The sequence below is a fragment of the Oncorhynchus nerka genome, linkage group LG4, assembly GCF_034236695.1.
Source record: "Oncorhynchus nerka isolate Pitt River linkage group LG4, Oner_Uvic_2.0, whole genome shotgun sequence".
In the NCBI taxonomy this organism is placed as follows: Eukaryota; Metazoa; Chordata; class Actinopteri; order Salmoniformes; family Salmonidae; genus Oncorhynchus; species Oncorhynchus nerka.
In genome coordinates this window covers 4,878,794-4,904,974 of record NC_088399.1, presented here as the reverse complement: position 1 = coordinate 4,904,974, position 26,181 = coordinate 4,878,794, and the positions used below count along the sequence as shown (strand labels likewise).

The 26,181-nt window shown below is 45.3% G+C and overlaps 3 protein-coding genes across 4 annotated transcripts in view; 2 read left to right on the top strand and 1 right to left on the bottom strand.

The window, feature by feature from the left end:
* Positions 1-3,637, top strand: part of LOC115127297 (uncharacterized protein KIAA1958) — a 54,928-nt gene extending 51,291 nt beyond the window's left edge. For both annotated transcript variants that reach the window (XM_065017160.1, XM_065017159.1), the window contains exons 6-7: positions 1,167-1,324; positions 3,107-3,637. In XM_065017160.1, coding sequence (XP_064873232.1) covers positions 1,167-1,324; positions 3,107-3,256 — 308 coding nt within the window. In that variant the 3' untranslated portion in view covers positions 3,257-3,637. The remainder of the gene's footprint in view (positions 1-1,166; positions 1,325-3,106) is intronic.
* A 4,422-nt stretch (positions 3,638-8,059) lies between these two features.
* Positions 8,060-11,170, bottom strand: LOC115123297 (SOSS complex subunit C). The gene is made up of 4 exons (XM_065017157.1): positions 10,734-11,170; positions 10,450-10,546; positions 10,192-10,282; positions 8,060-8,572 (listed from the first exon to the last, which is right to left on the bottom strand). Exons 1-4 carry the CDS (start codon positions 10,756-10,758, stop codon positions 8,465-8,467), a joined length of 321 nt encoding a protein of 106 aa, XP_064873229.1. The 5' UTR covers positions 10,759-11,170; the 3' UTR covers positions 8,060-8,464.
* A 5,775-nt stretch (positions 11,171-16,945) lies between these two features.
* Positions 16,946-26,181, top strand: part of LOC115126331 (sorting nexin-30-like) — a 66,377-nt gene continuing 57,141 nt past the window's right edge. Inside the window, exon 1 of the mRNA XM_065017156.1 lies at positions 16,946-17,243. Within this exon, the coding sequence (XP_064873228.1) occupies positions 17,103-17,243 (141 nt within the window). The 5' untranslated portion in view covers positions 16,946-17,102. The remainder of the gene's footprint in view (positions 17,244-26,181) is intronic.

The window sequence follows — 26,181 nt, the reverse complement described above, 5'->3', positions numbered from 1 at the left end:
AGGACTACAGTACTGTAGATGGCCCTTAGTCAGGAGTACAGTACTGTAGATGGCCCTTAAACAGGAGTAAGTACTGTAGATGGCCCTTAAACGGAGTCGGGACTACAGTACTGTAGATGGCCCTTAGAGTCAGGACTACAGTACTGTAGATGGCCCTTAAACGGAGTCAGGACTACAGTACTGTAGATGGCCCTTAAACGGAGTCGGGACTACAGTACTGTAGATGGCCCTTAAACGGAGTCGGGACTACAGTACTGTAGATGGCCCTTAAACGGAGTCGGGACTACAGTACTGTAGATGGCCCTTAAACGGAGTCGGGACTACAGTACTGTAGATGGCCCTTAAACGGAGTCGGGACTACAGTACTGTAGATGGCCCTTAAACGGAGTCAGGACTACAGTACTGTAGATGGCCCTTAAACAGGAGTAAGTACTGTAGATGCCCCTTAAACAGGACTACAGTACTGTAGATGGCCCTTAGTCAGGAGTACAGTACTGTAGATGGCCCTTAAACAGGAGTAAGTACTGTAGATGGCCCTTAAACGGAGTCGGGACTACAGTACTGTAGATGGCCCTTAGAGTCAGGACTACAGTACTGTAGATGGCCCTTAAACGGAGTCAGGACTACAGTACTGTAGATGGCCCTTAAACGGAGTCGGGACTACAGTACTGTAGATGGCCCTTAAACGGAGTCGGGACTACAGTACTGTAGATGGCCCTTAAACGGAGTCAGGACTACAGTACTGTAGATGGCCCTTAAACGGAGTCAGGACTACAGTACTGTAGATGGCCCTTAAACGGAGTCGGGACTACAGTACTGTAGATGGCCCTTAAACGGAGTCGGGACTACAGTACTGTAGATGGCCCTTAAACGGAGTCGGGACTACAGTACTGTAGATGGCCCTTAAACGGAGTCAGGACTACAGTACTGTACCCAATACCATAGAGTTGGATAGAGGGGCGCACTTGGACCAAAGCCTGGTGATGGCGCTGAATGGCGCTGTCCATGCTGTCACAGAAGTGGCCAATGCGAAGATAGATGAGATGAGCTCTCTAGTACATCTCCATCCCTCACACTGAAACATGTCAAATAAAGAGTTGAGAAATCAGCATTTGTTTTTTACTATTACTTAACCCCGTCGGTCCTGTCTCTCTCTCTCTCCCCAGTGAAGAATGTGGTGGGCGTCATCGCCAGGTACATGGCGGCCCTGCAGGAGTTCAGACGTAGCGTCTCCATGAAGGTGGCGTTCGACCGCGTGGGCGTCGACCGCAACACCATCTCACGGACGGCCGCCATCGCCGAGCTGAGCCTGGCCGCTCCGGAGGTACATCTTTCTTATCATTCCGATGGGGACATTTTAATCTAAGGATCTCCATTGGGCTTTTTTAGTCTGGGATTAGGTTTTTAGCATTTGTGTCTGTCATTGTATTTATTCAGTGTTTTAGGTGCCATTTTGGTTTATGAGTTGTGTATATATTGTCTGTCCAGGGTTATTTTGACTTGTTTTGGACACTAGAGGGCACTATTTGTTGGGGTCATGGGTCACTGGTCTCGTGTGTGTATAGGTAGTACAGGTGAGAGGAAGGGTTAGTACAGGTGAGAGGAAGGGTTAGTACAGGTGACCAGGAAGGGTTAGTACAGGTGAGAGGAAGGGTTAGTACAGGTGACCAGGAAGGGTTAGTACAGGTGAGAGGAAGGGTTAGTACAGGTGAGAGGAAGGGTTAGTACAGGTGAGAGGAAGGGTTAGTACAGGTGAGAGGAAGGGTTAGTACAGGTGTGAGGAAGGGTTAGTACAGGTGAGAGGAAGGGTTAGTACAGGTGAGAGGAAGGGTTAGTACAGGTGAGAGGAAGGGTTAGTACAGGTGAGAGGAAGGGTTAGTACAGGTGAGAGGAAGGGTTAGTACAGGTGAGAGGAAGGGTTAGTACAGGTGAGAGGAAGGGTTAGTACAGGTGTGAGGAAGGGTTAGTACAGGTGAGAGGAAGGGTTAGTACAGGTGAGAGGAAGGGTTAGTACAGGTAACCAGGAAGGGTTAGTACAGGTGACCAGGAAGGGTTAGTACAGGTGAGAGGAAGGGTTAGTACAGGTAACCAGGAAGGGTTAGTACAGGTGAGAGGAAGGGTTAGTACAGGTGAGAGGAAGGGTTAGTACAGGTGAGAGGAAGGGTTAGTACAGGTGAGAGGAAGGGTTAGTACAGGTGACCAGGAAGGGTTAGTACAGGTGAGAGGAAGGGTTAGTACAGGTGAGAGGAAGGGTTAGTACAGGTGAGAGGAAGGGTTAGTACAGGTGTGAGGAAGGGTTAGTACAGGTGAGAGGAAGGGTTAGTACAGGTGAGAGGAAGGGTTAGTGCAGGTGAGAGGAAGGGTTAGTGCAGGTGAGAGGAAGGGTTAGTACAGGTGAGAGGAAGGGTTAGTACAGGTGAGAGGAAGGGTTAGTACAGGTGAGAGGAAGGGTTAGTACAGGTGAGAGGAAGGGTTAGTACAGGTGAGAGGAAGGGTTAGTACAGGTGAGAGGAAGGGTTAGTACAGGTGAGAGGAAGGGTTAGTACAGGTGAGAGGAAGGGTTAGTGCAGGTGAGAGGAAGGGTTAGTGCAGGTGAGAGGAAGGGTTAGTACAGGTGAGAGGAAGGGTTAGTACAGGTGAGAGGAAGGGTTAGTACAGGTGAGAGGAAGGGTTAGTACAGGTGAGAGGAAGGGTTAGTACAGGTGAGAGGAAGGGTTAGTACAGGTGAGAGGAAGGGTTAGTTATTTATATTTTATATACACAATAAATGGGAACTTTCCCCCCCGAAAGAGTCATGTTTGGAAAGCTGATTGTTATGGACGTGTCTCTCCTGTACCAGTGGCTTTTCATAGGAAATCAGGTGTTGTATGTATTAACAGGTGTTGTATGTATTAACAGGTGTTGTATGTATTAACAGGTGTTGTATGTATTAACAGGTGTTGTATGTATTAACAGGTGTTGTATGTATTAACAGGTGTTGTATGTATTAACAGGTGTTGTATGTATTAACAGGTGTTGTATGTATTAACAGGTGTTGTATGTATTAACTGGTGTTGTATGTATTAACAGGTCCTTTGGGGGTTAATAAAGTATTATTTAATCCTAGGTGTTCCACGCTCTGCCACCTTGGGACGAGAAAGAGGAGACGCTGGCTCACTACGCCCACCGCTGCAGGCAGGCCATGGACGACACCATCAGAGCCAAGATCAAAACCATGAAAACCAAGGGAGACCTGCTGCCCATAGTCAGCAAATGACCCCAGAGACGGAAGGTGTGTCCTCGGATGCCTGTCGGACAAACCAGACCAACACCATCTGTGGTAGATTACCTGCTCGGTGTTTTAACATGTAGAATGGTCAGGAAATGAACAGAAAATGGAGGCCGATGTTCTGTGGTCAAAGGCGATGGGACGGCTGTTCGTGTTGGTCTGTCTTGTCCTTATGATAAAAGCCTGGTCCACAGATCTGTTTGTGTTGTCGTGCCAAGTTGACGTTCCAGTGATGCTCGACTGCCATTTCAAAACAAGGGAAATGTTGTTATTGCTCCATTCCATTTGTCTGGCCACCCCCACTATGACCTTTAACCCATCAATGATGACATACACCATGACTATCATTAAAAAACACATTGTAGTGCACCAATGTTTGATTTACTGTAATGTGTAACATTTATTTAGTCTTTTGAGCGATGCTAATGCTTTGAAGTGTTTTTAGTAGTGGAGAACAACATTGGAAAATACTATTCAAATAAGGATCTTGTTTTTAAAGAGATTCTCCGGTACTTTTGGTGGTCTATGTAATTGTTTTTAAAGAGATTCTCCGGTACTTTTGGTGGTCTATGTAATTGTTTTTAAAGAGATTCTCCGGTACTTTTGGTGGTCTATGTAATTGTTTTTAAAGAGTCTATGTAATTGTTTTTAAAGAGATTCTCCGGTACTTTTGGTGGTCTATGTAATTGTTTTTAAAGAGATTCTCCGGTACTTTTGGTGGTCTATGTAATTGTTTTTAAAGAGATTCTCCAGTACTTTTGGTGGTCTATGTAATTGTTTTTAAAGAGATTCTCCGGTACTTTTGGTGGTCTATGTAATTGTTTTTAAAGAGATTCTCCGGTACTTTTGGTGGTCTATGTAATTGTTTTTAAAGAGATTCTCCGGTACTTTTGGTGGTCTATGTAATTGTTTTTAAAGAGATTCTCCAGTACTTTTGTAAACTTTTTAGCCAGTAGTTTTGAAAGTATCGCTCACGAGCCAAAAGGGGTCCCTGAAAATTGCGTACTATGTCACTGCGCTCGCTGTGTGTGCTCATCTTGCTAGCTGTCACTCAAATGGCGAGGGGTTGAAGCTCATTGGTTGGAACTCGAACTGCTAGAGGGCTGGCTCACGTGGAAGGAAATGGCACAGCTTCCAGAAAAACAGGTGCTTTCAAACTAGGGATTTTAGGGATAATTGTGGTAAAACATAAATTATTGTCATAGATTCTGCATGTTTGAACTACACATTGACACATACAGCCAGGGTAGGGATTTTAGGGCTAATTGAGATGAGACGTGTTGATATTTTAGTTTGCTCCTTTAGGGCACCCGTACTGATCCAGTGATGTCTGAGGTTGTGTACATTGTCACTCGTGGGAAAGGAGGAGATCTGTCGGGACAGCCTAAATCCTTACCCGGTGAGAAGAAAAACGAGCTCACAGTTCAGTCTGGAATGCTCTGGGGCTTTCCGAGTCATCATGGCAGCTCCTTGAAGAGCTCTATTCAGGGCACTGTGGCATGTGAGCTCTATTCAGGGCACTGTGGCTTGTGAGCTCTATTCAGGGCACTGTGGCTTGTGAGCTCTATTCAGGGCACTGTGGCTTGTGAGCTCTATTCAGGGCACTGTGGCTTGTGAGCTCTATTCAGGGCACTGTGGCTTGTGAGCTCTATTCAGGGCACTGTGGCTTGTGAGCTCTATTCAGGGCACTGTGGCTTGTGAGCTCTATTCAGGGCACTGTGGCTTGTGAGCTCTATTCAGGGCACTGTGGCTTGTGAGCTCTATTCAGGGCACTGTGGCATGGTGCGAATGAAGGAGATTGCACGCAGCTACTTCTGGTGGCCAGGATGCAGTTATCAAAGACTAGGCCAAGTGTTGTTCTGCATGTCACATGACGAGGAACGTGCCTTAGCTAGCGCTGCTACACTCATGGGACTTCCCAGAGGGGCCTTGGCAGCGAGTCCACATGCAGGCCTACTGGAGCAAGGTTTCCTAAACTCTGTCCAGGGTTCCTCCCTGGGTGCACGTTTCATTTTTTTGCCCCTAACACTACACAGTTGTTTAAAATAATCAAATTTGATTTTATTTTACCTTTATTTATTTAACCAGGCAAGTCAGTTAAGAACAAATTCTTATTTTCAATGACGGCCTAGGAACAGTGGGTTAACTGCCTTGTTCAGGGGGCAGAACGACAGATTTGTACCTTGTCAGCTCGGGGGTTTGAACTTGCAACCTTGCGGTTACTAGTCCAACGCTCTAACCACTAGGCTACCCTGCCGCCCCAAAGCTTGATGATGAGTTTTGCTAGGGGCAAAAAACACCAGAAACGTGCACCCAGGGTGGGCCCTGGGACCCAGGGTGGGCCCTGGGACCGAGTTTGGAAAACCCTAGCCTGGAGGATCGTATGTTCCTAGTCACACAGCAAATGGCCTCGAGGAGGTTGCAGCGATGAAGAACACTTCAGCAGAGAGAGCCATCGACAAGTTAGTCAATATTCAGTCGCTTCGGCTTGCCAACGCAACTCGTTAGTGATATAATGTCCCTCAGCGGGTGTTTGAAGAGTTCCGGTCATTCATTGAAGCAACAGAATCCATCACATCAAAATCAGCATCACCCTGCAACGAACTGCCTCGTCGAAAGATTAGTCCAGACTATGAAGCTTTAAAAAGCATCACAAGGAAACGGGTCCCTCAACAACCCCCCCCCCTCCCCAATAAAAAAATAATCTGGTCGGGAGTGTCCTTGATGCCATCTCTTGCCGTTGTGTCCGTAAACTCCAAACTGCTCAACGGGTGGTGTAGTATGGCTGCCCTCTACTCCGACCTCTGTTTTTCTGAGGGGTCGGACTAAAGCACAAGACATTTCCATTGGACAATAAACAAATGTTCAGCATCAACAGAGACAAGGAGGCCATACTTGCAACCATTTAATGTTAAATGGGTTCTCCAGGCAAATGAAATGCATTGATTTACTTGTGAGTGACAGAACACTAAATTGTCCCATCAGATAACATGGGCACATGTCACATATTAAAGCATTAGACTTCAATCCAAACTGGTTCTCTAGCAATCAGTAAGACTGTTTTTCAGTTCATAGAATGGCCTTTTTATTCGATTACAACCTCCCCTTTATTCAATCCAAACTGGTTCTCTAGCAGATCAGTAAGACTGTTTTACCCCATGTTCAAGAATGGCCTTTTTATTCAGATTACAACCTCCCCCTTTATTCAGATTACAACCTCTCACTGTATTCAGATTACAACCTCTCCTCTATTCAGATTACAACCTCTCCTCTATTCAGATTACAACCTCTTCCTTTATTCAGATTACAACCTCTCCTTTTATTCAGATTACAACCTCTCCTTTTATTCAGATTACAACCTCTCCTCTATTCAGATTACAACCTCTCCTCTATTCAGATTACAACCTCTCACTTTATTCAGATTACAGCCTCTCCTTTTATTCAGATTACAACCTCTCCTCTATTCAGATTACAACCTCTCCTCTATTCAGATTACAACCTCCCCCTTTATTCAGATTACAACCTCTCCTTTTATTCAGATTACAACCTCTCCTCTATTCAGATTACAACCTCCCCCTTTATTCAGATTACAACCTCTCCTCTATTCAGATTACAACCTCTCCTCTATTCAGATTACAACCTCTTCCTTTATTCAGATTACAACCTCTCCTTTTATTCAGATTACAACCTCTCCTCTATTCAGATTACAACCTCTCTCCTCAGCCTCTCCTTTTATTCAGATTCAGATTACAATCAAATATTATCAAAAACTAATTAATAAAAAAAAACATTTTTGAGATAAAAATCTAATCCCTTTATTCAGATTACAACCTCTCCTCTATTCAGATTACAACCTCTCCTCTATTCAGATTACAACCTCTCACTTTATTCAGATTACAGCCTCTCACTCTATTCAGATTACAACCTCTCCTTTTATTCAGATTACAACCTCTCCCTCTTGCAATTTCAGTTTAATCTACCAGAAAATAAAAAGCAGCCAAAAAGTGCTCAGCATATGTGGGAACTCCTTCAAGACTGTTGGAAAAGCATTTCAGGGTGAAGCTGGTTGAGAGACTGCAAAGCTGTCATCAAGGCAAAGGGTGGCTACTTTGAAGAATTTAAAATATATTTAGATTTGTTTAACACTTTTTTTGGTTACTACATGATTCCATATGTGTTATTTCACAAGCTATGTTCATAGTTCCTTTCAGTGTTGGGTAGATTACTTTCTAAATATAATCCGTAGGTTAGCTACCAAAATTGTAATAACTAATGTGATTTTGGGATTACATTTACATTTAGTTCCTTTCAGTGTTTAGCAGACGCTCTCATCCAGAGCGACTTACAAATGCGTTCACCTTATGACATCCAGTGGAACAGTAGTGACACCAGGACAGCGGAGTCAATCACCACCTTCCGGAGACACCTGAAACCCCACCTCTTTAAGGAATACCTAGGATAGGATAAAGTAATCCCTCTCAACCCCCCCCCCCCCCCCCAAACGCAGTAATTTGATTACCTCGTTACTTTCGTATTGTATAAAAAGGATCCATCAAACACATTTGATCATATTGGTCTCTGACTTGTGGTCAGACTCACCCAGGTGGAACAAACTATAAAACATGTGCTCTTTTTCCAATGCTGAATCGAATGTTATTGAGGAAACAGAGAGGTGTCGATTTCCCCCAAACATCCCAAACAGTAAACCCTGGTTCCCTTCTATGTTGTAACAATATAACGTCTGGGTTTAATATAATGAGTTTGCAAATTCCCAAGTAAAAGGTCCAAATGTTGTTGTTGACTTGATCTTTATTTGATTAGGCCTTTTTTCCATTTATAAAAAATGTTAGAAAAATGACATTTGTCTTTCAAAACCACATGATGTACGGTGCACCAAAAATAGACAGAAATAACATGACCCTTAGCTTCAACAAACAATCCAAGACCTTGTTCAGAAAGTCCTTGTAACAAAGTGTTGTCACTATGTCTGTTCGTGGAGAAAACACCAGAAACGAACGTCGGCCATGTGCACTAAACGATGTGCCGTGTGTCGACGAACAATTCAACAGAATCGTTGGGAAAAATGAGGGCCGATCTGTGGTGCGCTGCCATTCGTCAACACCCAACAGGTGATCTGTGGCCCCGCTGCCATTCGTCAACACCCAACATGTGATCTGTTTTCATCTTAAGGTTCTGTTATTCTGCTGGTGGAGGTGGGTCTAGACGGGGCAGCACCGGGAGGATCAGGTTCCCGAAGGACGAGTCTTGAGTGATGAAGAATCCAGAAGAGTGAGCATGGGCATGCTACAAACAGAAGATAAAGGAAGATTAGATTGTTTTCCACAAGTTCACAGAGTAGAAAGTGACCTCTATGGTTAGATTGTGTTTGACAAAGAAGCTCTAATTTGGTGGCCTCTGGTACATTCTGGCCTTGATTCCATCAACACACAGACAAATGATAGAACATAACATAACTTTATCAAGTTTACCTCCCAGATTAGAACATTTGTTGTGTAAAAAAAGAACACATTCTTATTTTCAATGACGGCCTAGAAACGGTGGGTTAACTGCCTTGCAGTGGTTAGAGCGTTGGACTAGTAACCGGAAGGTTGCAAGTTCAAACCCCCGAGCTGACAAGGTACAAATCTGTCGTTCTGCCCCTGAACAGGCAGTTAACCCACTGTTCCTAGGCCGTCATTGAAAATAAGAATTTGTTCTTAACCGACTTGCCTAGTTAAATAAATAAAGGTTGTTCAGGGGCAGAACGACAGATTTTTACCTTGTCAGCTCAGGGATTCAATCTTGCAACCTTACGGTTAACTAGTCCAACACTCTAACCACCTGCCTCACGAGGAGCCTGCCTGTTACGCGAATGCAGTAAGAAGCCAAGGTAAGTTGTTAGCTACCATTAAACTTAATCAATCATAATCACTAGTTAACTACACATGGTTGATGATATTACTAGTTTATCTAGTGTGTCCTGCGTTGCACATAATCGATGCAGTGCGCATTCGTGAAAAAGGACTGTCGTTGCTCCAACGTGTACCTAACCATAAACATCAATGTCTTTCTTAAAATCAATACACAGAAGTATATATTTTTTAAACCTGCATATTTAGCTAAAAGAAATCCAGGTTAGCAGGCAATATTAACCAGGTGAAATTGTGTCACTTCTCCTGCGTTCATTGCACGCAGAGTCAGTGTATATGCAACAGTTTGTGCCGCCTGGCTCATTGCAAACTAATTTGCCAGAATTTTACGTAATTATGACATAACATTGGAGGTTACGCAATGTAACAGCAATATTTAGACTGATGGATGCCACCCGTTAGATAAAATACGGAACGGTTCCATATTTCACTGAAAGAATAAACGTTTTGTTTTCGAGATTATAGTTTCTGGATTCGACCATATTAACGACCAAAGGCTCATATTTCTGTGTGTCATTATGTTATAATTAAGTCTATGATTTGATAGATCAGTCTGACTGAGCGGTGGTACGCACCAGCAGGCTCATAAGCATTTATTCAAACAGCACTTTCGTGAGTTTTGCCAGCAGCTCTGCGGTTTATGACTTCAAGCCTATCAACTCCCGAGATGAGGCTGGTGTAACCGATGTGATGTGAAATGGCTAGCTAGTTAGCGGGGTCCGCGCTAATAGCGTTTCAAACGTCACTCGCTCTGAGACTTGGAGTAGTTATCCCCCTTTCCAACTGACTAGGTCTCCCCCTTTCCAACTGACAAGGTATCCCCCTTTCCAACTGACTAGGTATCCCCCTTTCCAACTGACTAGGTATCCCCCTTTCCAACTGACTAGGTATCCCCCTTTCCCTTTACATCTGACTAGATCTATGCTTACCCCCAGATGAAACAAGGAGAGAAGGGTGCATTTCTGACATTTTAGAATGAGGTCAAGGCCTTACCTGCAGAGCTGCTTTCTGCTGGGCAGCGATGTGCTGCTGCTCTGCGTGGTCTCTGAAGTCTTTATTCAGGGCTGGTCTGGAGAGAGGGATGCTGTTGGTGAGAGGGATGGCGGGATATGGGTCAGGGGCTGCGCTGGGGTCCCAAACAACACCCTATATAAATAAATGCGATACTTTTGACCAGGACTCATAGGGCTCTGTTCAAAAGTAGTTCACTATAAGGGACGCAGACAAAGTTTGTCACTGACACACACACACCTGGCTCCAGGGTTATTCATGGAGGAGTTCTGTATCAAGCGTCTCTTCTCCTTGTCCAATTCAGCCAAAATGGCAACACGGTTCTTGTTCTGGAATCCTGAGTAGAGAAAAAAAAACTGATTAGCAACAAAATAATATTACAGAAATGCAGTATCAGCACAAATAAAGCCAACTGTAGTCCAGTGCTACTTGAAGAAGACTCGCCATCAGCAAGCAGCAGAAAACACCCTGGCTCAGAGCTACCTACTAGCTATTTCTACCCGGCCTTCTGCTACTTGACTTACCCGCTCCAGGTGCAGGCGAGGCCATGTCAGAGAAAGTGACTGCAGCCTAAACAACACAAAAGATAGCGAGAGCGCTGTGCTAGCTAGTTAGCATTAGCACTGGGACAAATCGACCAAGGATAAGCAGATGTTCACCAGTCGTTCAAATAGCTACATAACTATTACAAAGAATAGAATGCTTGAGTTCTACGTAAAATATATATATGTTTGTTGCTATATACAGAAACAAAGCCGCTAAAACATAACTACGTTTTACTTCTCTGGTGAACTCGTGTATCAACAAAAAAGAAAGTAACGTGACCACTTCAACTAAGGGCGCGTTCGAGCGGATCGTTTTTGTCAAGTTGGGGACTATCGATCAAATCAAGGTTTATTTGGTCGAGTACACAGATCTGCAGGCGCAGCGAAATGTTTGCTCCTTCTTCTTCGTCTTCTTCTTCTTTGTGATTGGGTTGGCGGATCGCATCCAACTTTTAACATCCATACAACGCCACCTATTGTACTGGAGTGTGAGGCCGGTGCCACCTATTGTACTGGAGTGTGAGGCCGGTGCCACCTATTGTACTGGAGTGTGAGGCCGGTGACTGTCTACCTAACATTACATTATCTTAATTAGTCCTGTTCCTCTAAGAAAGTGAAATAGAGCCTTAGACACCACTTCCCTTCCCCATTCCTTCCCCCACTAATCCACCCAAACCCCAACCCCCGTCCAGCCTCTCTAACCCTTTCACACAATCTCTCCCTATCTACGTTATACAGTTCACAAAATATAAAACACACGTTCCACCGTTTCTGCCGCTAAACACTTATCACACAGACCTGTTTCATTTCTCCCTATCATCCACAATGTGGCATTCAAACCTGTGTGCCCAAACCGTAGTCTACTCCACATAACTTCCTCTCTCCTACACCCCATACTCTCCACCTCCTCTGTTACTGGGGAGGCAGGTAGCCTAGTGGTTAGAGTGGAGGGGAGGCAGGTAGCCTAGTGGTTAGAGTAGAGGGGAGGCAGGTAGCCTAGTGGTTAGAGTGGAGGGAGGCAGGTAGCCTAGTGGTTAGAGCGTAGAGGTGGCAGGTAGTCTAGTGGTTAGAGTGTAGAGGCGGCAGGTAGCCTAGTGGTTAGAGTGTAGAGGCGGCAGGTAGCCTAGTGGTTAGAGTAGAGGGGAGGCAGGTAGCTTAGTGGTTAGAGTAGAGGGGAGGCAGGTAGCCTAGTGGTTAGAGTGGAGGGGAGGCAGGTAGCCTAGTGGTTAGAGTGGAGGGGAGGCAGGTAGCCTAGTGGTTAGAGTGGAGGGGAGGCAGGTAGCCTAGTGGTTAGAGTGGAGGGGAGGCAGGTAGCCTAGTGGTTAGAGTGGAGGAGAGGCAGGTAGCCTAGTGGTTAGAGTGGAGGGGCGGCAGGGTAGCGTAGTGGTTAGAGTAGAGGGGAGGCAGGTAGCCTAGTGGTTAGAGTGGAGGGGAGGCAGGTAGTCTAGTGGTTAGAGTAGAGGGGAGGCAGGTAGTCTAGTGGTTAGAGTGTAGGGTCGGCAGGTACCCTAGTGGTTAGAGTGTAGGGTCGGCAGGTAGTCTAGTGGTTAGAGTGTAGGGTCGGCAGGTGGTCTAGTGGTTAGAGTGTAGGGTCGGCAGGTAGTCTAGTGGTTAGAGTGGAGGGGAGGCAGGTACCCTAGTGGTTAGAGTGTAGGGTCGGCAGGTAGTCTATTGGTTAGAGTGTTGGACGAGCAACTGAAAGGTTGCTAGAACAAACCTCCGAGCTGACAAGTTAAACGTCTGTTGTTCTACCCGTGAACAAGGCAGTTAACCCACTGTTCTTAAAGCTGTCATTGAAAATAAGAATTTGTTCTTAACTGACTTGCCTAGTTAAATAAAAACGGATTATTGCCTCCCCTTACCACTAGCATCCCATTTCCTTTGCCAAAGATTGAGCCCTTTTGTCTGGATCAAGGACTTGACTAAAATGGGGGCCAGTGGGACCTGAATGTCTACGCCTCTCTCCTCACAGCACTCTTAGCCTCCCCATCAGCCTTCTTATTACCCTCCACACCACAGGAGGCTGGTGGCACCTTCATTGTGGAGGATGGGCTCGTGGTAATGGCTGGAGCGTAATGGGTAGAATGTTGTAGAATATATCAAACATGGTTTCCATGGTGTCCATGGTGTTTGATGCCATTCCATTTGTTCCGTTCCAGACATCATTATGAGCCGTCCTCCCCTCAGCAGATTTCCACACTCACACGGACTGGAACCCAGTTACTTCCATCCTCTCCAATCCCATTAACAGCACCATCGTCTCCACAAGCAAGTCTCCCCTATCCGACCTGCCTGTCGTCACACTACTCTGCCCAATCAGAGCAGATCACCTCCTCCTCTATCCATCTCAAACCTACTGTAGAATCATGGCCATCAACTCGGCCGTACACACGGACACCTGCTTACATACTCGTAACATTGAAATCTGGGATACACACCCCTGCCCTTGACTGGATCCTTTCAACCATCTGTAAAAATCCTTAAACGCCGTCTCACGTTCTCTCCCCATTCTCTCTTACCCTTCAATCATATCCACATCTACACTTGGTTTCAGAAACAGCCGCGGGAGGGACGTTCTCCAATGCAATTGCCGGCCCTAATCTCTCTCTCCCCCTCAGTCCATATTCTACCACTTTCTGCCCAATTATCCACCCGCACACCCTCTGCTTATCCACTCCTCGCTCCCAGCATTCCCCAGTTGCCGTGACCGCAGGATGTCCTTCTGAACTCCTCTTCAATCTCGGGCCAGTACAATAATGCCAGTTTGTCCTTCCTTATCCTGGGTGGCAGTTCCCCACTATCGACCTGCAATGCCTCAACAGGTGTCGTCCTGAAGGTACCCACACACAATCTCAGGGCCGTTGACTGTATCCTATCGAGGCGCTGTGGTACCGTTTTGGCTGCCGATCCATATACAAAACTCCCAGCACCATGGAATGAATCCTTACCACCACTACACCTGGCTATCAGTGGAGCCTCGTCTGGCAGGGAAACATTCAGACTCATTTACTGATTTTGTAAAAAAAAAAAAAAAAAACATGGCTGACTTACTTAAACAAATGGTGTTTCTACTGACATTTGAGGCATAATGGGACGATGAGCTGATAAGAGGATCAGTCATTTAGATCTACATTAATGAGCTACAGTTGAAGGCCGAAGTTTACATACACCTCAGCCAAATACATTTAAACTCAGTTTTTCACAATTCCTGACATTTAATCCAAGTAAAAAATCCTTGTTTTAGGTCAGTTAGGATCACCACTTTATTTTAAGTATGTGAAATGTCAGAATAACAGTAGAGAGGTTGATTTCAGCTTTTATTTCTTTCATCACATTCCCAGTGGGTCAGAGGTTTACATACACTCAATTAGTATTTGGTTGCATTTCCTTTAAATTGTTTAACTTGGGTCAAACGTTTCGGGTAGCCTTCCACAAGCTTCCCACAATAAGTTGTGAATTTTGGCCCATTCCTCCTGACAGAACTGGTGTAACTGAGTCAGGTTTGTAGGCCTCCTTGCTCGCACACGTTTTTTCAGTTCTGCCCATTTTCTATAGGATTGAGGTTAGGGCTTTGTGATGGCCACTCCAATACCTTGACTTTGTTGTCCTTAAGCCATTTTGCCACAACTTTGGAAGTATGCTTGGGGACATTGTCCATTTGGAAGATTTGATTCGCACCTTCCGCACCAAAGTACGTTCATCTCTAGGAGACAGAACACGTCTCCATCCTGAGCGGTATGACAGCTGCTTGGTCCCATGGTATTTACACTTGCGTACTATTGTTTGTACAGATGAACGTGGTACCTTCAGGCATATGGAAATTGCTTCCAAGGATGAACCAGACTTTTGGAGGTACACAATTCTTTTTCTGAGGTCTTGGCTGATTTCTTTTGATTTCCCCATAATGTCAAGCAAAGAGGCACTGAGTTTGAAGGTAGGCCTTGAAATACATCCACAGGTACACCTCCTATTGACTCAAATGATGCCAATTAGCCTATCAGAAGCTTTTAAGGCCATTACATAATTTTCTGGAATTTTCCAAGATGTTTAAAGGCACAGTCAACTTAGTGTATGTAAACTTCTGACCCACTGGAATTGTGATACAGTGATTTATAAGTGAAATAATCTGTCTGTAAACAAATGTTGGAAAAATGACTTGTGTCATGCACAAAGTAGATGTCCAAACCGACTTGCCAAAACTATAGTTTGTTAACAATAAATATGTGGAGTGGTTGAAAAATGAGTTTTAATGACTCCAACCTAAGTGTGTGTAAACTTCTGACTTGGCTTCCCTAGTGACTTTACTCACACACAGCTACTGTTTGGGTGCTGTATATGAATTACTGTGGGACAAAAGTGGTCCATATTGAAAACAAGATTTTTCTTTCATCAAATCAAATCAAATCAAATTTATTTATATAGCCCTTCGTACATCAGCTGATATCTCAAAGTGCTGTACAGAAACCCAGCCTAAAACCCCAAACAGCAAGCAATGCAGGTGTAGAAGCACGGTGGCTAGGAAAAACTCCCTAGAAAGGCCAAAACCTAGGAAGAAACCTAGAGAGGAACCAGGCTATGAGGGGTGGCCAGTCCTCTTCTGGCTGTGCCGGGTAGAGATTATAACAGAACATTATAACAGAACATGGCCAAGATGTTCAAATGTTCATAAATGACCAGCATGGTCGAATAATAATAAGGCAGAACAGTTGAAACTGGAGCAGCAGCACAGTCAGGTGGACTGGGGACAGCAAGGAGTCATCATGTCAGGTAGTCCTGGGGCACGGTCCTAGGGCTCAGGTCCTCCGAGAGAGAGAAAGAAAGAGAGAATTAGAGAGAGCATATGTGGGGTGGCCAGTCCTCTTCTGGCTGTGCCGGGTGGAGATTATAACAGAACGTGGCCAAGATGTTCAAATGTTCATAAATGACCAGCATGGTTGAATAATAGTAAGGCAGAACAGTTGAAACTGGAGCAGCAGCATGGCCAGGTGGACTGGGGACAGCAAGGAGTCATCATGTCAGGTAGTCCTGGGACATGGTCCTAGGGCCCAGGCCAGTTGAAACTGAAGCAGCAGCATGGCCAGGTGGACTGGGGACAGCAAGGAGTCATCATGTCAGGTAGTCCTGGGGCATGGTCCTTTCATGGCACAAGAGACAGCTGCCTGATTTGTGCCTGTCTCAGTGGACTCATCCATTGAGGAGGCCTGTCTCAGTGGACTCATCCATTGCGGAGGCCTGTCTCAGTGGACTCATCCATTGAGGAGGCCTATCTCAGTGGACTCATCCATTGAGGAGGCCTGTCTCAGTGGACTTATCCATTGCGGAGGCCTGTCTCAGTGGACTAATCCATTGCGGAGGCCTGTCTCAGTGGACTAATCCATTGAGGAGGCCACTGAGACAGTGGACTCATCCATTGCGGAGGTCTGTCTCAGTGGACTCATCCATTGAGGAGGCCTATCTCAGTGGACTCATCCATTGAGGAGGCCTGTCTCAGTGGACTTATCCATTGCGGAGGCCTGTCTCAGTGGACTAATCCATTGCGGAGGCCTGTCTCAGTGGACTAATCCATTGAGGAGGCCTCGGGGATGACACAGTCCAAGAATATGGGGATTGTGGCTCAGATGCACAAGGCACGTCTCTCTCCAGAATACCTCTTTCCCTACAAACTGCTTTCTGTTTCAGTCATGTCTTTGGTCCCGTTCACATCGGTTAAACAAAAACACTTTTGATTGATTGACAATTAGTGCCTTCCACAATGCAGGCAATGGCTTCAAGTTGCAGCTGGTGAGGAACAACTGCAGAAATGTGCAGTCAAAACCTCTGATCACATTCATTTAACCAGGCAAGTCAGTGAAGAATAAATTATTATTTACAATGACGGCTTAGGAACAGTGAGTTAACTGCCTTGTTAGCGACAGATTGACCTTTTCAGCTCGAGGATTTGATCTATCAACCTTTAGGTTACAGGCCCAACGCTCTTACCACTGGGTTACCTGCCGCCCCTGGTGGTTGTATTGTTCATGCAGTGGACATGTAGGTGCAAGTGGGACAATTTTATCCCAATAATGCAACACAATTTGAAAGGATCTGACCAACGATTGTCACCCGAATTGACAAAAAGTGATCCACTCGAACGCACCCCCCGGCTCAAGCGTTGTATTACTTCCGGTACTGTTATTGTACTTCCGAGACTGCGCGGTGCGAGTCACCTGACGGTTGTGTGGTTGCAGCCAGCGGGTTCAGCATTTGATACACGGGATTGGAAATAATCACAAAACAAACCATAATTTCAGGCCAAGAAACTAAGACATTTTCCGGTAAATCCGTTCTCGGTTTGCCCTCGCTTGCACAATGAGTGCCTGCACCCCTAAATCGCTGGCTTCGTCTGGACAAAAACCCATTCAGGAGATGTGCCATCCGCTCGGAGCCGAGGAGGCAGTTCTCACACCCAGTCCAGATGTCAGAAACATCACTAGCAGCATTGGAGAAAAGGTATGATAGATAGATAGATAAATACGTTAAATAGAGATAGTTGTTTAGATACTTTGGTCTTACACGGATTGAGGATAATAACCGGCTAACGTGGTTACTAAATGCTTTCAGATGTATTTTTTCTGAACGCTCATCTGCTTCGCCAAACCACATATCTTCTCCAATATGACATTTTATCAGTGTGTCCTGTAGACGTGTAATAGATCTGGTGACAGAGCTGTTTGGAGACTGATTTCCATTGATTACTTGAAGCTACGTGGATTCAGTGAATTCGCCATATGGTATCAACTATAGATGCTTGTTGTTTTGACTCACTAGTAAACAAAATAAATTTAAAAAAGACCTAACAAAACATTGTTTAACTCTATAACATTTTGTAAATTAATCCAAATGTTTTCTGAACACGGGATAAAGATGGAGTCATCAAGCTGGAGATTCCTTCTCCAGTAGTTTGTAAAGAACACAAGTTAACAATATCACACGTAGCCTCTAATACACATGAATACCAAGTCCAGGTTTAAAAAACGTTCAATCTGTTGTTGATACAGAGCAGATGTTGTCATTTTAAAACCACGGTCTGGAAATCAGTGGTATTTAAAACATAAACAAACAGTCATAGATAGTTGAGCTCGTTTTGTGATACTGTTTGTTTCTTCAGAGTGGGATGTCCGTGCCAGTCGTGGGGAGCGCAGCCTGACAACGGCACTGTGTTTTCCTCAGGGACATCTCCTTCTCATGGCCTGTGGCCAAATGGCACCTGATTCCCAATATAGTGCACTACTTTTGACCAGAGCCCTCCAAAAAGTAGTGAACTACATAGGGAACAGGGTACCGTTTGGCCTCAGCCTATGGTCTCTATGGGGATTGTTTACTGTGTATAACTTGTTGTATCATAATGTGTGTAGTGAAAATGGGGCCACGTCCAACACAAGCTGTGGCCCGTTCAGAGATACATTATGTTTACAAATAGCAGGAGAAGTAGAACACTAAACGATGTCCTTTCTCTCATAGCGTCAGTTTGCCGCGCACGGGCTAAAAATACATTATCATATTCATTTTATTTGTCACATGTGCTGTATACAACAGGTGTAGTAGACCTCACAGTGAAATGCTGTATACAACAGGTGTAGTAGACCTCACAGTGAAATGCTGAATACAACAGGTGTAGGTAGACCTTACAGTGAAATGCTGAATACAACAGGTGTAGTAGACCTCACAGTGAAATGCTGTATACAACAGGTGTAGTAGACCTCACAGTGAAATGCTGAATACAACAGGTGTAGGTAGACCTTACAGTGAAATGCTGAATACAACAGGTGTAGTAGACCTCACAGTGAAATGCTGAATACAACAGGTGTAGTAGACCTTACAGTGAAATTCTGAATACAACAGGTGTAGTAGACCTCACAGTGAAATGCTGAATACAACAGGTGTAGTAGACCTTACAGTGAAATGCTGAATACAACAGGTGTAGTAGACCTCACAGTGAAACAGTGTAGTAGACCTCACAGTGAAATGCTGAATACAACAGGTGTAGTAGACCTCACAGTGAAATGCTGAATACAACAGGTGTAGTAGACCTTACAGTGAAATTCTGAATACAACAGGTGTAGTAGACCTCACAGTGAAATGCCGAATACAACAGGTGTAGTAGACCTTACAGTGAAATGCTGAATACAACAGGTGTAGTAGACCTCACAGTGAAACAGTGTAGTAGACCTCACAGTGAAATGCTGAATACAACAGGTGTAGTAGACCTCACAGTGAAATGCTGAATACAACAGGTGTAGTAGACCTCACAGTGAAATGCTGAATACAACAGGTGTAGTAGACCTTACAGTGAAATGCTGAATACAGCAGGTGTAGTAGACCTCACAGTGAAATGCTGAATACAACAGGTGTAGTAGACCTTACAGTGAAATGATGAATACAACAGGTGTAGGTAGACCTTACAGTGAAATGTTGAATACAACAGGTGTAGGTAGACCTTACAGTGAAATGATGAATACAACAGGTGTAGTAGACCTTACAGTGAAATGCTGAATACAACAGGTGTAGGTAGACCTTACAGTGAAATGCTGAATACAACAGGTGTAGTAGACCTTACAGTGAAATGCTGAATACAACAGGTGTAGTAGACCTTACAGTGAAATGCTGAATACAACAGGTGTAGTAGACCTTACAGTGAAATGCTGAATACAACAGGTGTAGTAGACCTCACAGTGAAATGCTGAATACAATAGATGTAGTAGACCTCACAGTGAAATGCTGAATACAACAGGTGTAGTAGACCTCACAGTGAAATGATGAATACAACAGGTGTGGAACTTAGTGAAATGCTGAATACAACAGGTGTAGTAGACCTTACAGTGAAATGCTGAATACAACAGGTGTAGTAGACCTTACAGTGAAATGCTGAATACAACAGGTGTAGTAGACCTTACAGTGAAATGCTGAATACAACAGGTGTAGTAGACCTTACAGTGAAATGATGAATACAACAGGTGTAGTAGACCTTACAGTGAAATGCTGAATACAACAGGTGTAGTAGACCTCACAGTGAAATGCTGAATACAACAGGTGTAGTAGACCTCACAGTGAAATGCTGAATACAACAGGTGTAGTAGACCTCACAGTGAAATGATGAATACAACAGGTGTGGAACTTAGTGAAATGCTTACTTACAAGACCTTAACCAACAATGCTTTAAGAAGTCAATATATATATATATTTTTAAGTGTTAAATAAAAAATAAAAGTAACATGTTTAAAGAGCAGCAGTAAATAACAATAACGAGGCTATATACAGGGGGTACCGGTACAGAGTCAATGTGGAGGCTATATACAGGGGGTACCGGTACAGAGTCAATGTGGAGGCTATATACAGGGGGTACCGGTACAGAGTCAATGTGGAGGCTATATACAGGGGGTACCGGTACAGAGTCAATGTGGAGGCTATATACAGGGGGTACCGGTACAGAGTCAATGTGGAGGCTATATACAGGGGGTACCGGTACAGAGTCAATGTGGAGGCTATATACAGGGGGTACCGGTACAGAGTCAATGTGGAGGTTATATACAGGGGGTACCAGTACAGAGTCAATGTGGAGGTTATATACAGGGGGTACCGGTACAGAGTCAATGTGGAGGCTATATACAGGGGGTACCGGTACAGAGTATGTGGAGGCTATATACAGGGGGTACCAGAGTACAGAGTCAATGTGGAGGCTATATACAGGGGTACCGGTACAGAGTCAATGTGGAGGCTATATACAGGGGGTACCGGTACAGAGTCAATGTGGAGGCTATATACAGGGGGTACCGGTACAGAGTCAATGTGGAGGCTATATACAGGGGGTACCGGTACAGAGTCAATGTGGAGGCTATATACAGGGGTACCGGTACAGAGTCAATGTGGAGGCTATATACAGGGGGTACCGGTACAGAGTCAATGTGGAGGTTATATACAGGGGGTACCGGTACAGAGTCAATGTGGAGGTTATATACAGGGGGTACCGGTACAGAGTCAATGTGGAGGCTATATACAGGGGGTACCGGTACAGAGTCTATGTGGAGGCTATATACAGGGGGTACCGGTACAGAGTCAATGTGGAGGCTATATACAGGGGGTACCGGTACAGAGTCAATGTGGAGGCTATATACAGGGGTACCGGTACAGAGTCAATGTGGAGGCTATATACAGGGGGTACCGGTACAGAGTCAATGTGGAGGCTATATACAGGGGGTACCGGTACAGAGTCAATGTGGAGGCTATATACAGGGGGTACCGGTACAGAGTCAATGTGGAGGCTATATACAGGGTGTTACGGTACAGAGTCAATGTGGAGGCTATATACAGGGGGTACCGGTACAGAGTCAATGTGGAGGTTATATACAGGGGGTACCGGTACAGAGTCAATGTGGAGGCTATATACAGGGGGTACCGGTACAGAGTCAATGTGGAGGTTATATACAGGGGGTACCGGTACAGAGTCAATGTGGAGGCTATATACAGGGGGTACCGGTACAGAGTCTATGTGGAGGCTATATACAGGGGCTACCAGTACAGAGTCAATGTGGAGGCTATATACAGGGTATTACGGTACAGAGTCAAGGTGGAGGCTATATACAGGGTGTTACGGTACAGAGTCAATGTGGAGGCTATATACAGGGTGTTACGGTACAGAGTCAATGTGGAGGCTATATACAGGGTGTTACGGTACAGAGTCAATGTGGAGGCTATATACAGGGTGTTACGGTACAGAGTCAATGTGGAGGCTATATACAGGGTGTTACGGTACAGAGTCAATGTGGAGGCTATATACAGGGTATTACGGTACAGAGTCAATGTGGAGGCTATATACAGGGTGTTATGGTACAGAGTCAATGTGGAGGCTATATACAGGGCGTACCGGTACAGATTCAATGTGGAGGCTATATACAGGGTGTTATGGTACAGAGTCAATGTGGAGACTATATACAGGGGGTACCGGTACAGAGTCAATGTGGAGGTTATATACAGGGGGTACAGAGTCAATGTGGAGGCTATACAGAGTCAATGTGGAGGCTATATACAGGGGTACCGGTACAGAGTCAATGTGGAGGCTATATACAGGAGTTATGGTACAGAGTCAATGTGGAGGCTATATACAGGGGGTACCGGTACAGAGTCAATGTGGAGGCTATATACAGGGGGTACCGGTACAGAGTCAATGTGGAGGCTATATACAGGGTGTTACGGTACAGAGTCAATGTGGAGGCTATATACAGGGAGTTATGGTACAGAGTCAATGTGGAGGTTATATACAGGGGGTACCGGTACATAGTCAATGTGGGGGCTATATACAGGGAGTTATGGTACAGAGTCAATGTGGAGGTTATATACAGGGGGTACCGGTACAGAGTCAATGTGGAGGCTATATACAGGGAGTTATGGTACAGAGTCAATGTGGAGACTATATACAGGGGGTACCGGTACAGAGTCAATGTGGAGGTTATATACAGGGGGTACCGGTACAGAGTCAATGTGGAGGCTATATACAGGGGGTACCGGTACAGAGTCAATGTGGAGGCTATATACAGGGTGTTACGGTACAGAGTCAATGTGGAGGCTATATACAGGGTGTAACGGTACAGAGTCAATGTGGAGGCTATATACAAGGTGTTACGGTACAGAGTCAATGTGGAGGCTATATACAGGGTGTTACGGTACAGAGTCAATGTGGAGGCTATATACAGGGCGTACCGGTACAGAGTCAATGTGGAGGCTATATACAGGGTGTTACAGTACAGAGTCAATGTGGAGGCTATATAAAGGGTGTTACGGTACAGAGTCAATCTGGAGGCTATATACAGGGCATACCGGTACAGATTCAATGTGGAGGCTATATACAGGGTGTTACGGTACAGAGTCAATGTGGAGGCTATATACAGGGGGTACCGGTACAGAGTCAATGTGGAGGCTATATACAGGGAGTTATGGTACAGAGTCAATGTGGAGACTATATACAGGGGGTACCGGTACAGAGTCAATGTGGAGGCTATATACAGGGGTACTGGTACAGAGTCAATGTGGAGGCTATATACAGGGAGTTATGGTACAGAGTCAATGTGGAGGTTATATACAGGGGGTACCGGTACAGAGTCAATGTGGAGGCTATATACAGGGGTACTGGTACAGAGTCAATGTGGAGGCTATATACAGGGTGTTACGGTACAGAGTCAATGTGGAGGCTATATACAGGGGGTACCGGTACAGAGTCAATGTGGAGCCTATATACAGGGTATTACGGTACAGTGTCAATGTGGAGGCTATATACAGGGTATTACGGTACAGAGTCAAGGTGGAGGTTATATACAGGGGGTACCGGTACAGAGTCACTGTGGAGGCTATATACAGGGGGTACCGATACAGAGTCAATGTGGAGCCTATATACAGGGTGTTACGGTACAGAGTCAATGTGGAGGCTATATACAGGGGGTACCGGTACAGAGTCAATGTGGAGGCTATATACAGGGGGTACCGATACAGAGTCAATGTGGAGCCTATATACAGGGTGTTACGGTACAGAGTCAATGTGGAGGCTATATACAGGGGGTACCGGTACAGAGTCAATGTGGAGGCTATATACAGGGTGTTACGGTACAGAGTCAATGTGGAGGCTATATACATGGTGTTACGGTACAGAGTTAATGTGGAGGCTGTATACAGGGTGTTACGGTACAGAGTCAATGTGGAGGCTGTATACAGGGTGTTACGGTACAGAGTCAATGTGGAGGCTATATACAGGGTAACGGTACAAAGTCAATGTGGAGGCTATATACAGGGTGTTACGGTACAGAGTCAATGTGGAGGCTGTATACAGGGTGTTACGGTACAGAGTCAATGTGGAGGCTGTATACAGGGTGTTACGGTACAGAGTCAATGTGGAGGCTATATACAGGGTAACGGTACAAAGTCAATGTGGAGGCTATATACAGGGTGTTACGGTACAGAGTCAATGTGGAGGCTATATACAGGGTGTTACGGTACAGAGTCAATGTGGAGGCTATATACAGGGTGTTACGGTACAGAGTCAATGTGGAGGCTATATACAGGGTGTTACGGTACAGAGTCAATGTGGAGGCTATATACAGGGGGTACCGGTACAGAGTCAATGTGGAGGCTATATACAGGGTGTTACGGTACAGAGTCAATGTGGAGGCTGTATACAGGGTGTTACGGTACAGAGTCAATGTGGAGGCTATATACAGGGTGTTACGGTACAGAGTCAATGTGGAGGCTATATACAGGGGGTACCGGTACAGAGTCAATGTGGAGGCTATATACAGGGTGTTACGGTACAGAGTCAATGTGGAGGCTATATACAGGGTGTTACGGTACAGAGTCAATGTGGAGGCTATATACAGGGGGTACCGGTACAGAGTCAATGTGGAGGCTGTATACAGGGTGTTACGGTACAGAGTCAATGTGGAGGCTATATACAGGGTAACGGTACAAAGTCAATGTGGAGGCTATATACAGGGTGTTACGGTACAGAGTCAATGTGGAGGCTATATACAGGGGGTACCGGTACAGAGTCAATGTGGAAGCTATATACAGGGTGTTACGGTACAGAGTCAATGTGGAGGCTATATACAGGGTGTTACGGTACAGAGTCAATGTGGAGGCTATATACAGGGTGTTACGGTACAGAGTCAATGTGGAGGCTGTATACAGGGTGTTACGGTACAGAGTCAATGTGGAGGCTATATACAGGGTAACGGTACAAAGTCAATGTGGAGGCTATATACAGGGTGTTACGGTACAGAGTCAATGTTTAGGCTATATACAGGGTGTTATGGTACAGAGTCAATGTGGAGGCTGTATACAGGGTGTTACGGTACAGAGTCAATGTGGAGGCTATATACAGGGTAACGGTACAAAGTCAATGTGGAGGCTATATACAGGGTGTTACGGTACAGAGTCAATGTGGAGGCTATATACAGGGGGTACCGGTACAGAGTCAATGTGGAGGCTATATACAGGGGGTACCGGTACAGAGTCAATGTGGAGGCTGTATACAGGGTGTTACGGTACAGAGTCAATGTGGAGGCTATATACAGGGTAACGGTACAAAGTCAATGTGGAGGCTATATACAGGGTGTTACGGTACAGAGTCAATGTGGAGACTGTATACAGGGTGTTACGGTACAGAGTCAATGTGGAGGCTGTATACAGGGTGTTACGGTACAGAGTCAATGTGGAGGCTATATACAGGGTAACGGTACAAAGTCAATGTGGAGGCTATATACAGGGTGTTACGGTACAGAGTCAATGTGGAGGCTATATACAGGGTGTTACGGTACAGAGTCAATGTGGAGGCTATATACAGGGGGTACCGGTACAGAGTCAATGTGGAGGCTATATACAGGGTGTTACGGTACAGAGTCAATGTGGAGGCTATATACAGGGTAACGGTACAAAGTCAATGTGGAGGCTATATACAGGGTGTTACGGTACAGAGTCAATGTGGAGGCTATATACAGGGTGTTACGGTACAGAGTCAATGTGGAGGCTATATACAGGGGGTACCGGTACAGAGTCAATGTGGAGGCTATATACAGGGTGTTACGGTACAGAGTCAATGTGGAGGCTGTATACAGGGTGTTACGGTACAGAGTCAATGTGGAGGCTATATACAGGGTAACGGTACAAAGTCAATGTGGAGGCTATATACAGGGTGTTACGGTACAGAGTCAATGTGGAGGCTATATACAGGGGGTACCGGTACAGAGTCAATGTGGAGGCTATATACAGGGTGTTACGGTACAGAGTCAATGTGGAGGCTATATACAGGGTGTTACGGTACAGAGTCAATGTGGAGGCTATATACAGGGGGTACCGGTACAGAGTCAATGTGGAGGCTGTATACAGGGTGTTACGGTACAGAGTCAATGTGGAGGCTATATACAGGGTAACGATACAAAGTCAATGTGGAGGCTATATACAGGGTGTTACGGTACAGAGTCAATGTGGAGGCTATATACAGGGGGTACCGGTACAGAGTCAATGTGGAGGCTATATACAGGGTGTTACGGTACAGAGTCAATGTGGAGGCTGTATACAGGGTGTTACGGTACAGAGTCAATGTGGAGGCTATATACAGGGTAACGGTACAAAGTCAATGTGGAGGCTATATACAGGGTGTTACGGTACAGAGTCAATGTGGAGGCTATATACAGGGTAACGGTACAAAGTCAATGTGGAGGCTATATACAGGGGGTACCGGTACAGAGTCAATGTGGAGGCTGTATACAGGGTGTTACGGTACAGAGTCAATGTGGAGGCTATATACAGGGTAACGGTACAAAGTCAATGTGGAGGCTATATACAGGGTGTTACGGTACAGAGTCAATGTGGAGGCTATATACAGGGGGTACCGGTACAGAGTCAATGT

What these genes read in the sequence shown, in the direction of transcription:
- LOC115123297 (XM_065017157.1), bottom strand. Translation starts at nt 10,758, where the DNA reads ATGGCCTCGCCTGCACCTGGAGCGG. An exon ending in ATGAATAACCCTGGAGCCAG is followed by an intron (nt 10,283 to 10,449) that starts GTGTGTGTGTGT and finishes TCTCACCAACAG; the next exon opens with CATCCCTCTCTCCAGACCAG. An exon ending in AGCAGAAAGCAGCTCTGCAG is followed by an intron (nt 8,573 to 10,191) that starts GTAAGGCCTTGA and finishes TTCTGTTTGTAG; the next exon opens with CATGCCCATGCTCACTCTTC.